The 13,072-nt window shown below is 53.2% G+C and overlaps 1 protein-coding gene across 2 annotated transcripts in view; it reads right to left on the reverse strand.

The window, feature by feature from the left end:
• Nucleotides 1-13,072, reverse strand: part of Bsn (bassoon presynaptic cytomatrix protein) — an 89,898-nt gene that overhangs the window by 19,525 nt on the left and 57,301 nt on the right. For both annotated transcript variants that reach the window (XM_032910592.1, XM_032910593.1), the window contains exons 3-4: nucleotides 7,316-8,200; nucleotides 52-519 (exon numbers count right to left, since the gene is read on the reverse strand). In XM_032910592.1, the coding sequence (XP_032766483.1) occupies nucleotides 52-519; nucleotides 7,316-8,200 (1,353 nt within the window). The remainder of the gene's footprint in view (nucleotides 1-51; nucleotides 520-7,315; nucleotides 8,201-13,072) is intronic.

The raw sequence follows: 13,072 nt of genomic DNA on the forward strand, positions 1-13,072 counted from the left end.
TCCTCAAACTAACCAGAAAGCTTGGATTCTTGGAAACTAAATAGAACTGACCTCAGCCTCCCTGCTCTTGGGAGCTTCTGGAACAGGCTTGACGACTGGGGTGGCAGGGTCGGTCCTCTTCACCCCACTTTTTGCTTTAGGAGTCCCAGGAGGCACAGCAGTCTCTGGAGGTGGCTTCGGCACAGGCTCAGCTTTCGCAGGGATCCCTGTCTTCTTTTCCGGGGCGCTGCTAGAGGTCTTGCTGGGTTCAGAAGCCCTGAGAGGCTTGGCCTGAGGGCTGGCCTTGGCGGCCTGAGGGCTGGCCTTGGCGGCTTGAGGACTGGCCTTGGGAGGCAGGGAGCCTGAGGGCTGGCCTGGCCCCTGTGGCCCTTTCTGCTTCAGAGGACTTGCTCCAGCTGCTCGCTGAGGGACCCCTGCTGGAGGCTGCTGTGGGGTGGGCAGAGGCAGGGGGGCCGGCTCCCCCAAGCTGCCCTCCAGCAGCCTCTTGGTTTGGCAGTTCAGACAGAGCCACTCTGTTTTCTGTAGGAAACAGGAGGGAGGTCCATGAAAATCACAGAACCAGGAGTAGACAGAGAGTACTCCCATCACTCCCCAAAACCTTAGGGAGGAGCTAGACCTCACTCCTGGTAGACTGAATCTAGAGCGAGCCTTGCACCATCTACATAGGCTAAGCCATTCCCCCAGCCTAGAAACAGGATACCAAAGGTATAAAGAGGAAAGAAAAAAAAAAAAAACCCAACAGATCTATTGCCCCCAAATTATAAACTTCTCAGGGACATACACAAAATCAAAATGAAAGTGGTGAGGTAAGAAGAAAGTTTTCTCCTTAACCCATAGAGAAATTCTCAATGGGCCAGAAAAGTTGGGCAGTCAAGAGGGAGAGGACGCCACAACAATTACAAAGGCTTGGGATGGAACACAGGGGAAGCCAGGGCTTCAACCTCGAGGACTGAATTGCAAGTCAGGGTCTGTCTGGGTCCAGCAGCCAAGATGCATTCAGAGACAGAGGGTGAAATGTCCCAGAGGCACTGCCCTCCCTGGCTCCTAGTTCTGGGGTCTGATACTAGCCTGCCATTTCCTTCCCCAGGTAAGGGCTATGCTCAGCTGGGACAAACTCCGGGGACCAGGAAAGACCATCTGGGAAGAGCCTTGTTTGGAGCCAGCACTGAGAGGTCTTCTCTGCTCACTTCCAGCCAAGTCTCCTTGCCTCAGGCTAGGAAAGGACACCACAGGAAGGGCTCCTCCTGTGCCCTGGGCTGACTCTCCCTCTGATGGAGAACCGTGTGCCTGGAACTGGGGTGATCAGGGTTTATCATTAGCTACCACTCTTAAAAGTCACCCACAGTTTCAAGGCCAGGGCTAAAGGCTGAAGACTCAGTGGTGGTGGAGATGGCACACAGGACCAGCACTGTTGTCGTTTGAATTGCTCCTACAAAAGCTTGTATGTTTGCGTACTTGGTCTGTAGCTGGTAACCCTGCTAGGGAGGTGGTGGAACCTTTGGATATGGATCCCAACGAACAGTACCGGGTTGCTAGGGGAAGGACTTTGAAGGTGACACCTATTTCTGGTTCCGGATTAAATTCTCTGCTTCCTGATGTAGTAAGATGTGAGCAAGCTGTGCCACAAGCCTCCATTGCCACAGTCAGGGCTACCCTGGCTACCATGGTCCCCTCTAAAGTGTGAGTCAAAACAAACTTCTCCTTCTTAAGTTCCTTCTGTCTGGAATTTGGTGACTGCAATGAGAGGTGACTGATAAGGCCCTCCCTAGAACTGATAGCCCCAAACAAGTCATGATAAATGACACTGGAGAGCTGGAGAGATGGCTCAGTGGTTAAGAGCACTGACTGCTCTTCCAGAGGTCCTGAGTTCAAATCCCAGCAACCACATGGTGGCTCACAGCCATCTGTAATGGGATCTGATGCCCTCTTCTGGTGTGTCTGAAGCAGCAGGTCTAGACAGACAGGAGTGTGTGTGTCCCCTAGGATCAGAATTTGGTGCCCTACCTTGGCTATGTGAGGTGAGGAAATGACAGTAACTTCCCAGCCCACAGCAAGACCCTACCAACTGCTCAGTGCATGCTTGCCCTTGGGGTTCGAAACTTCAGCACTTCTTCCTTTGTGCTGCTGCCCATCCTGGGTGCCTAGACATGGGCTCCTATCGGTAGTTGAACCATGAGAAGGGACCATTATGAGAACTACAGTCACTGGGCCAAGGCATAGGAAAAAATGGTGGCCTGCCTCAGACAAACCTCCGAACCACCTCTGGTCTGCAGAACCCACCTCAGAAGCAGCAATCTAAAAGGTAATGAGGGTACCCTGGAAGGGCAACATGGGCAAAGGCAAACCCCGTGTCCAGGCTAGCCCCTGTAGAGGCCTGCTTGTCTGCGCCCACAAGCCAGGCCTTTAGCAGGCCTGCTGCCAGTGGTCACAGGCAACCTGGGGCTTTGCTCTTCACAGAATACTCATGGAAGCAGTCAGCCCTCAGAAAGGCTTCCTGGTGGCTCTTGCTCCTGCCTCTGCTTTGTAAGCAGTGAGAAAGGGCGGGCGGGGGAGAAGGCGGGTGTGTGAAGGAAGAGCTAAAAATAAGTGCTTGACCCGGCTGCGGGAGGCCCTTCCCAGCCCACTGGGAGCAGGAGAAGTGTACGGGCACTGAGGCTGGGAGAAGTGGGGCCGGACGACTGGCCAAAGCCTCCTCCTGGGCTTGGGGGAAAGGCAGGCCACGCAGAATGCTCGCACCTAGGAGTCCGAGCACAGTTATTGAGGCACCAACTCATTCATTCAATCTACCTTCATCTCAGCCCCACTCCAATGTGCCCCCACCTCCACCCCTGATCCTTCTGTTCCTGGATCTTCCGCTTGTGCTTCAGTCTTAAAATCTCTTTACTTCATTCATTCACCTGCACGGAGAAAATGAAAATCTCCTTTGCTTAGCCTCACCCAGCTCGCAGCAGCGGGAGACGGACTGCCTGGCTGCCTCTTTTGCCTGGCTCTTTGGTAAGCAGCTAAAGAATGGACAACGGGGAGACTGATGACCACCTCTGTCAGTCCTTCTGGGGACAGGAAGGTACAAATCTTCCGAGAACGACCCTCAGCTGCAGTTGGGAGATGTGAAGGCGTGTACAGAGGAGCTCAGTGGGTCAAGGCGACAATTCTGCACAAGAATCCAAGCATGGCATCTCAGCCGGTTCTCATGGAAACCGAAGACGACTGTTAGAGCTTCCAATGCACACAGAAGGGGAAGGAAGTCAAGGCGGGAGGTATAGGGGAAATCCCAAAGCATATGAGAACTGCGGTCTCCGAGCCGCTGGCCAGTGAGGACAAGAAGACCGTGGGGTTGTGTGGGATGCTGGGTGTCCTCCCTAGATTGTCTGCCATGTCTGAGGCCACAGGCCTGTTCTCTGCGTTCGTGCAGCCGCCTGTGTGCCAGTTCTTGTGAGCCATCTTGATCCACACCTCATGGCCAGCTACCTAGCTTTACTCACTGCTGAACCATAGGACAGTGAGTAAGGCCCCCATGAGGGCTCAGTATGGTGGCTCATGCCTATGATTTTGGGAGGCTGACACGAGAGAGTTGCCATGAGTTTGAGGCCAGCCTGGGCTAAAAAAAAAAAAAAAGTCACATTCTGCCTCACAGAACCAAATAACACACACACACACACACACACACACACACACACACACACACACACACACACACACGAAAATCAAAAGGTAAAGACTCAGACATTGGGCCACAGCAGCCATGGCCAGCCTCAGTGCAGCGCCTCCTTCCTGCCTCCTGTTAGGAGAGCCTTACCCAGTGCGTCCAGTGTGCTCCCTGGAAGCTGAGATGTGCTCCCCTCGTGCCCTAGCACCAGATGTGTCCATTCCCTATGCAGTACTCCCCGGGGATCCCAGAGCCTGGACGGGCCACAATGCCCACTGACCTCTAGATCGTGAGGGGCTTGTGAGGAATCTCCCTCCTCTCATGGAACCCCTTTTTAGAACACCTTGGTTCTAGTGTTCTGACTTGAGGATTGGCTGTTGTGAGGACTTCCAAACATACCTGAGGTGAACCTCGCATGGACACCTAAGAGAATTACTGTTTCCGTTCCACTTGGGAAGAGAAAGGAGGCAGCCTGGGGTGAAGCAAGAGACAGATGTTTGCCTTGTGCCCAGTGCCCACACTGTAGCCTCTGTTCACAAGCCCAGTCCAGCCTGTGATAGGTGCAAGGCATTTGCCCAGGGGAGCCTGGCATTTCAAGGACACAGCTGAAATTTTGGCAGTGATAATAAGAAACTGGTAATATTACTGTAACAATTCCACTAATTTCTTCACACTATTGAACTGCAAGTCAATTAGAAAGTAGCCCAGAAGGTACTATTATCTTTCTAGAAGATGAATAGGTTAAAAACGTTGGAATCAGCCCTTTTAATTATGAAATGACTCATTAAACAGCACTTTCTTCAGAGGAAGAAGTTTCAAGAAAAAGTTGGTCCTGCTGTAGTGATTCTTGTGTGGTATTCTCTGGATTTCATCTAGAAAGAAGGAAACGCCTTTTCCAGCCTGTTGGTCTGGCCTTAGGTAAACCCCAATAGGTTACCAGACACACGGGGAGCTGTGAGTCTGCTCCTCTTGTTCATGGATGCGGAGGTCTGCCTTACGCTGTGTACAGAGACACAGCTCAGTCTCACTGAGCCTTCAACTGGCCTGAGCCCAGAAGACCAGCCCCTCCGACCTGGGGAGGGAGCGGCATTGCTGCCTCTGCTGCCTCACTCCGAAGGCAGGTGACTCTCTTCTCCCTTGTGACATGACTCTAACCAAGAAGTGAAAAATAGGTCACGGGGAAGCACAGAGTTGCTCAGAACTACAAGTGACCATTCCCTGAGGTGAGATCAAAGACTGCTACGGCCTAGTTAAAGACCTCCGGGAAGCAATGCTGGTGTGTAGTGGGGGGTGGGGTGGGATGGGGTTTGGGGAGGAGTGGGGTCACACCGTCAGCAGCTTCTCCCCACCAGTCATGCATAAGGTCCAAGGCAGGTGACCCTGCAGGAGGTTTTTTTTTTTTTTTTTTTTTTTTTCTTTTTTGGAGCTGGGGACCCAACCCAGGGCCTTGCGCTTCCCTAGGCAAGTGCTCTACCACTGAGCTAAATCCCCAACCCCATGCACGGAGTTTTAATAACTGTGTGGTTTTGTGGCTGGAAGGAAAAGGAAGCAGGGAGTGGGACGCAGGTGGGGTCTATGGCCCTGACCACTCAGTGGAGAGCAGACTCTTGTGACAGCAGGGTGTGGGGCTCTGAGTGCTCGGTCTGTGGAGTGGATGCTGAGCCGAAAGGACTTGAGGCTGACTCTGAGCTGCTGGCTTGGGTTCTAAGACCTCCATAGGAAGGGGCATCATGGCTGCTGGTCCACACCTTCCTGGGAGCAGTCATAGCCCTTCTGAGGACAGCAGATTTAATGGAGCGATTGAAAGAAAGGGGCTGGTGGTAGGGGAGCCCAGCCCTTTTGACTGCTGTTAAAAGTGCAGGCAGAGAGGCAGGCAACTGACTGTGGGAAGAACCAGGACCAGGACCCCACCAGCCATGTGTTCAGGACCATGGAACTATGGAGGAGCACTGCGGAGGCAAGGGCTGAACCGGCCAAGGAGACTGCTCAGAGGTGAGCGTGAGGCAGCAGGGCACGGGGTAGGTAACGCTGCCTGCTGAGAGGCAGAAGGTCCAGAGTCCAGGGAAGCTAGAACCCAGCTGGTAAAGGGAAGCCTAGATTAGATTCAGATGGGTCACCTCAAGTCACCACGTGACTGGAACACTTTTGTTTGGCTGATTCAGCATTTATCGTGGCCTGCCCCAGAGGCTGCCAAAGGAGCTGTCAAGATCATTTATAATCCTGGATAGACGGTGTCTCTTCCTTCTATGCACATCCTGCTTAACGGGGACATGGCCTGAGATGTCTCTTGCAGGTACAGGGCTTCCAAACCAGGTTAGCTCAAGTCAGCCAGAGCTCATGAGCCTTTGGTGATAGAGCACCCCATCAGACCAGTGGTGAGCTTACATCTACAGGTGTCTTGGCAAAACAGGCTGTGGACACTCCCTGATAGAGCCTTCTCCCCACGCTGGCTGGGCCAAATGTCCTCCAGCGAACCACTGATGCTATGGCTTGGACAGGGAGTAGTGTTGGGCCTGAAAGGTCATGTGAGTTTCACGTAAAGAGGCCATTCATCTTACTCAGGGCTACTCCTTCCCGTATGTTGGAAAATATGGCTGGTGGTGGTCAAGTAGTTTTCTTAGCCATACTAGGCTTGATTCTTAAGGAGACCTTTGCCAAGGAAGTCAGAAGAAGGTGGCATAGACATGGTGGTAACTCCATGTTCTCCCTCTTGTCCCACCTTGGACTAATGGTGACTTGTGTCCCCTGTCCCATAGCCATACGTGACTCAACTGAATATCACACATGGCTTAGTGGCTGCCCAAAAGAAAGGTCCTTGGCCCAGTGATCTGACAATGATCATCATCAGATCATGTTTGGACATGCCAAAGGTAGCCGTGGTAAAGACACGAGTGGTCCTCGGCCAGAGAAGGAAGTAACGGGATTGAGGCATGAGCAGACACAGTCATAGCCCAGGGTAGTCCGGCTCTGCCTGGGTACCTCTATTTTTCAGGCCTTTCCGGGACTCCCAGTTTGACTAGAACACTAGCCTAACACCAGGCCTCTCTCTCCTTTCTACTTGGCTCTGCCCAGGTCCCAGTCCACATTCCTGGAGCAGGGACACAGAGGAAAGAGTATCTTTGACTCTAGCTTTCTCTCAAAATTTCCTATGGGGGTGGGGGGCAAACATTTCTGAGCATCCTATCCTCTGGGAGAGCTCATGCCTGCCCAGGGGGAAACGTGGAGGAAAGGCCAGGGCTTTGTGACAAGTTAACATGTCTCTCTCATGACCTTAAGAGAGAGGATTGAGACCAGATACCAGCTGGTGGGCTTGGAGCTGGGTGCTGGGGCAGAGCCTATCTCACTGTGAGAAGCTTCAGCCCCCGGGGCATTGGACCTAGTCTTCTGACACATGGGTCTTCACGAATGTGAGAGTCATAGACCCAGAGCAGGATGGGACCTCAGGATGAGGCTGGCATCGTTCATCCAGGCCACGCTCTCAGGAGCTGGAAATGGGATGGCCAGGTAAGGTCCCCAAGCCAGGACTCAGGTGTACAGCTCTGGTCAGCCAGTGAGAACCAGTAGTGACCTTTACCCCAGTTCTGAGTAGGAAGCGGGAAGTGGAGGATGTGTCCCTTTGAGTGCCGCACCCTCCCGTCCCCACCCCCATGCCCGTCCCGGCTCTCTTACCTCCACCAGGTGTGGTGTCGGGTTAAAGCCACACAGGGTGCACACCTGGAGCTTGCAGGCAGTGCAGGTATTGTAGTTGGCTGGGCCCCTGCTACCCACGTTGAGCTCGGCTTGGCACAGTGGGCAGGCAGCCCTTTCCTTCGGCATGGTCTTTGGCTTGGCAGCAGCTTTGGATGCTGCCTGATGGTCTGCTCTGCCATGCTTTGGACTGGGGGTTCCTCCAGTTTTTGCCAGGGCCCCAGGCCCTGATCCAGGACCTGTTCTAGGCCCAGGCTCCGTTTTGGCTCCAGGTGTTGGCCCAGGCCCGGGCCCTGAGCCTGGGGGTCTTGGACCCGCCTCCTTGCTGGCATCACTGAAGACAATCTTGGGTGGCCCCTTGCTGGGGGAAGGCTGGCCCTGGGTGTCAGCCTCTGGCTGCACAGACATAAGGGTGCTCGCCTGGGTCAGAAGTGATGCTCCAAGGCCGAAGAGCTTCCCGGTGAGGCCCTCCTGGGTCTGTTCACCAGCACCAAGCCCAGAGGGCACTGTGGTGGCACTTTTGCCCTGGGCCTCTCCTGCAGGTGGCCTGGGCTCAGCTGTGGAAGGCTTGGTAGAGAGAGGGGGCTGAGGAGACACCCTCCCCACCTCTGGAGGGGCAGTTGCCTGGGTAGGCCCAGGCACTGAGGTGGCCCTGGCTGCTTCAGCCTGGCGGGGACCAGACTGTGTGGCCCCTGGGCTCCGAGATCTCTCTTGCTCTGGCTTCCCCAGAGGCTGTTTGGCTGGGGAGTGGGCAGGAGACAGGGCCGGGGAGTGTAGCTGCTGCTGGCTCTTGGACCGAGGTGCAGTGGTCATGTCCATTCCCAGGGCCCTCTGCATCTGACAGTTCAAACAGAGCCACTCCTTCACCTGTGGGAGGAAACAGCAGTCAGCAGAGTGGTCGGGGTCAGAGTGCACAGGGCTCAGGCTATTGCAGGGACAGACGGACAGATGGATAGACAGACAGACCCACATTCGCTCGCGTGTACACACACAAACACCGTGCGACATGAAGAGCGACATGAGAGAGGAAAGCATAAGAAGTAAAAAGAAGCCATGATACGATTCCTGCCTGGAAGAACTTATATTCTCACAGAAGGGACAGATACACAAGGAAAACTCTCGAGAGCAGACCGTGTGAGTGAGAAACACAAATGAGATGTGACTGATTTAAGACTTTGGCTTTTCTTTGAATTCGGGGGTTCTGCTACTGCTTGTTTTACCTTGGTCAAACCCTGGGCCTCGTGCACGTTAGGCAAGCACCACACCTCCAACCACAAGACGAGGAAAATGGCACACTAATGGGCCAATCAATATACTGATCGATGTTCGTGTTACAAACTTGTAGCTCCCCTTTGGCATGAGTCTGTGCAGGGATGGACGTGCAGCCATGCCACAGGCCCAGTCTTAGTCTCTCATGTCACCTGTGTACTAAAAGAATAACAGACTTTCCTTTTGGACTTCCAGTCTCATACGTAGACACTACCTTTTCTTGCCAAATGAAACCAGAGCATCCCACCTACAGACTCACCCCTCTAAGGGCTTTCTCTGCACACCAAGGAAGCCCTTCCCCATGACCTCAGGCCACCCCAGCCTTGCCTTCCACCTGGAGTCTTTCCCTGACATACTGGGTCTGCTGCTATGCCCAGTGAACCTCAAAGCTCATGAGGTCCCCAAGGCTGCAATGGGTCTCTGCTGTTGTGGGGTGGCTTGTCGGGTGGGGAGCCTGAGCTCAGGCAACCTGTCCCAGCGGCCCAAGAGCAGCATCCAAAGATGGGGAAAATATCGTGATTGAGCACCCCATTGCACTAAGCACCCTAGAGGGCATGTTCAGAGGTATTTGTCCTCACAGCAGACGAAACAAAGTCTGAAATGAGTTAGCAATGTCCTCTTGTGGTCACCAGGGCAGAAACTATAGCTACTGACAAGAACAGCCCTGGCAGCCCCATTTAACTCCTGATTCCCTGGGTTGGGCAGCTCGGAGCCCAGTGCCTGCGAGTCTCATCTCTGACAGCCACTCAGAGTCTAGAATCCATCCCTGCAGCCACTAGGATATCCCTCTCTCCAGAAGAACAAACCCAGTTCTAGAATCTAAACCTAGTGAGGCCGAGGCAGGCAGGGTGAGCCCTGCCTGCTAACCCACCCTGTGCTTATGAAAATCCAGTGGACCTTTGTTCACACTGGACGGAGAAAGCCATATTGAAAACTTTCAGTCCCTAGTGCCCTCTGAGAAAGTCCATTTTAGGTGGGGAAGGGCTCATCAAAGTGGGATTTTAGGGGGAGGCTGCTTCTGCTCCACTGATGAGGGACTCTGGGGGCCTGGGGGACTGTGTTCTAGAGAGAGCCTGTTCTCTGGCCTGCCCTGTTTGGCTGTCACCAAACACATTCCAATGGAGGTTAGAGGCCTAGGCCACACCCGGTGTTCCAATCTTGCTGTGCACCTATGTAAGACTTCCTGGGATCTAGGAGGTAACTTTCCTGATTTGGGACTTCCGGGTGACCCTTCTTTGGGTCTGGACAGCTAAACAGAAGCAATTGTTTAAAAAACAAAACCCAAAACCTGTACTCACTACCAGCACCTTCCTTTCCCCAGCTCCTATCACCGAGGCTGTACCACAGGCGTCTCACCTAAAATAGAACCTCTTCAAGAAATGGCTGAACCCCCCTCAGTGACTCATCTGCCAGATGGGTGCAGCTATTCCTATCCAGCCTTTTCCAGACGGCGGCGAGGAGCCTTGACCGTGTCCTCCCCCAGTCTCTCCTGGGCTCAGGAGACCCTGGCAGACCTGGTAGCTCTCTGTAACTTGGTAAGGCTTTGTTTTCTGCCCCCCGAAAGATCCAGGGGTTTGTTGGGAAAGACCCATCCCAGCCTCTTCTCCCTTCTCCAAGGTCCCTACCATGACATGCTAGGGGACCTAGACTCACCCCCTCCTGTCCCCCAGGGAACACAGGCACCATGCTGTGGGAGACACTCTGGCCTCAAGACCAGTGGCAATCGCAGCCTTCCTTAGCTGCATATCGTGGTTCCTCATCAGGAGGCTGAGCCCAGGAGACGCCTGTGACTCCTAGGTACCCTCTAAGCTGTCCACCAGAACTAGAGGGACTAGTATGACAGGAAACCCTTAGGATCCTGCTGTCCCGATCAGATGCTTGCCCAGGAGATGTGCGCATCACATGCCTCATTTTCCCAGAGCCAAAGCTGGAGCTGGATGTACTTCCTGCACCGCCCTAAGGTAGATGGCACCAATGTTCATCAATCTGACATTTCTTGTCAGCAGGGAAGCCTGCTCCACCAGCTCTGAAGGTAGGCAGAGCCTTCCATGCATTCCCCAGCCCCCAGCCTAGTGTATGCCTGAAGACAGTAGAGAGGAGAAGGTTCAGAGTGGCATGCAGGGTCGAGAGAGTTTGGGAGAGGGGAAGCAGAGGCTGCAGGCATGTGGCTTTCCGCCATCTTGCCCGCTCTACCAGGCACATGCTGGGGATCTGCAGAGGCATGGTTCCATGTGATCCCTGGCTCTGAGAGAGCTTCATCTGAAAGAAGAGTCTCCCATCTGCTCCTTTACTCAAACTGTACAGTGTGTGGAAGAGTAGCTAAGTAGCCCAGGAGACCAGGAGACCGGGCAGCAGGTCCTGAGGCCCCTGAGTTAAGTAAGAAGGTTCTGAGTGATCTGTTTGCAGTGGCCACTCCCTGCTGTTCCTTTTACTGGTTTTTGGGGCAGCAAGGGAGGCAGAGGCATATTCCCTGAGAAGGGCCTTAATGCAGTCCCTCCTGTGACTCCTAGGATATCAGTGGCCTGAGACCTACCAGCATTTATCAGTCTCAGGTAGGGTCCAGGCATATTTGACACACCTGGCCTCACAGGACGGTCCCCAGGAAGAAGGCTGCCAGAAAGATCTAATGGCCCCAGAAGAAACTTGTTTTCTGACCACTTCCCTCTGCTAGGCCCTGCAGCAGAGAACAGGGCTTCAGATCTCCACCACTCAGCTCACCTTCCTGTGGAGAGCCGCCTACCTCTGAGCCCTGGTCCTCACTGGGAGAGTAGCACTCAGTGCTGGATCACTCGGCACTGACATCATGCCTGATACTGAATTTATGCTTTTCATTTTAAACATCACAGAGGTGGCTTTTAAATGAGACTCCCCTGCTGCTACCAAAGCCAGAGGTCCCTGGGATGACCCCATGCCAGTGTGGCTCCATGCCTTTCTGGGCTGTGAGTCACTGGTCAGGTCTCATTAGGAAGTACAGCACTTCCCTATCCCCTATGATCCCTAGACACCAAGGAGAGGCCGGTGTCTGGCTGGCCTGGACATTCAAATAGCAATAGCGACCACCTACTGTATCCAACACGCACTGCTGCCCATCCACCAATGTGCTTTGCCTGTCTGCCGAAATCAGCCTATACAGAGGGGCACAATGGGGAAGCACATATGACCCAGCCAACATGACCTGCAGGAGAGGCCTGTGCCAACCCAGAGATCTGAGGGGGGCTCAGAATGGAGTCACCCCTGAGAGTGGGTGTGTGTCGCTGGTCTAGAACTTCGAGAAGGCTCTGAAAGGGCTCCCTTCCCTCCCAAGCTGATCTGATGTCTCTACCCTCTTTCCACTCACTCCTCTCGGTCGCAGAGAGGCTGCACCCCTTGAACTTGCCTCAGCCTCTCTATTTTAAATCTCCAGGACCCCTGGAGTCCATCCCCTGGCTTCATGTCTCCTCTTGAATTCTGTTGGTTTCCAGGCCATTCCTTATCAAGTCCTTGACTCTCGGCCCCCAGGCACCACTGACCTGACTTTCACGGCTACCGCAGATGGTCCACAGTCCCCATAGGCCTGACCCAGCTCCCCAAAGCTCACCGAATGGTACACTTAAACTCTGTAAATGTCACTATATGTAGAGTTCACCTAAAATAACCGACAGTAAACACCGAGTCCTATTTAACAGTGGTACGCCTGCCGGAGTGGTCAGTGTGGAGTACATTAGTATCTGCAACATGCTTCAAAAAACCGACAGAGAAATTAGCTGAGTGGACAGATGACCAGACAGAGGGATGGACAGGGAGACAGGAGGGGCAGAGGCAGGTGGATGTCAGCCTGGTCTACATAGTGGGTTCCGGGACAGTCAGGACTACACAGTGAGATACAGACTCAAATAGCCAAAAAGACAAGCCAAACCAAACCAAACAAACCAAACCAAACCAAACCAAACACAAAATAACTCCCCAAACAAACAAAATCCAGGAGAATCACAGGCTAATTAAAGATTTGGGTAACAAACAGATCTAGGAGATTTTCTTATGTAATTCTTTCAACTTTTCTGTGGGTTTAAACTTTCCCATGACACAGTATTGAGGAAGACGCCCTACTGTCACCGAGCTGGAGACCCTCTGATGCTCTCCTGGCTTTTGGTTGGATTGTAGGGTTTGCTTGTGTGTTCTGAATATGTCAACTTCCTACGAGGTGTATGCTTGGCAAATACTTTCTCTCAAACATCTTACGTTTTCATGCACTCTTGCTCTCTGTTGACTGTGCCTTTGGTGTCTTAGATGAGAAACCATAGACAAGTCCAAAGTTGGAAGAGCTTGTCCTGTAGTTCTTCATAAGAGCTTTCAAGCGTTACCTTGTATGTGTGAGTGTCCGGTTCACTCTAAGGATTATGTATGGCTGCTGTAAGGACCCAGTTCTTTTTTTTTTCTTTTGCTTATGGAGACCCAGGCTTCCCAGCATCATTTGGCTTTCTCCATTCAAAG

Source organism: Rattus rattus, chromosome 8 (assembly GCF_011064425.1).
Source record: "Rattus rattus isolate New Zealand chromosome 8, Rrattus_CSIRO_v1, whole genome shotgun sequence".
Lineage (NCBI taxonomy): Eukaryota > Metazoa > Chordata > Mammalia > Rodentia > Muridae > Rattus > Rattus rattus.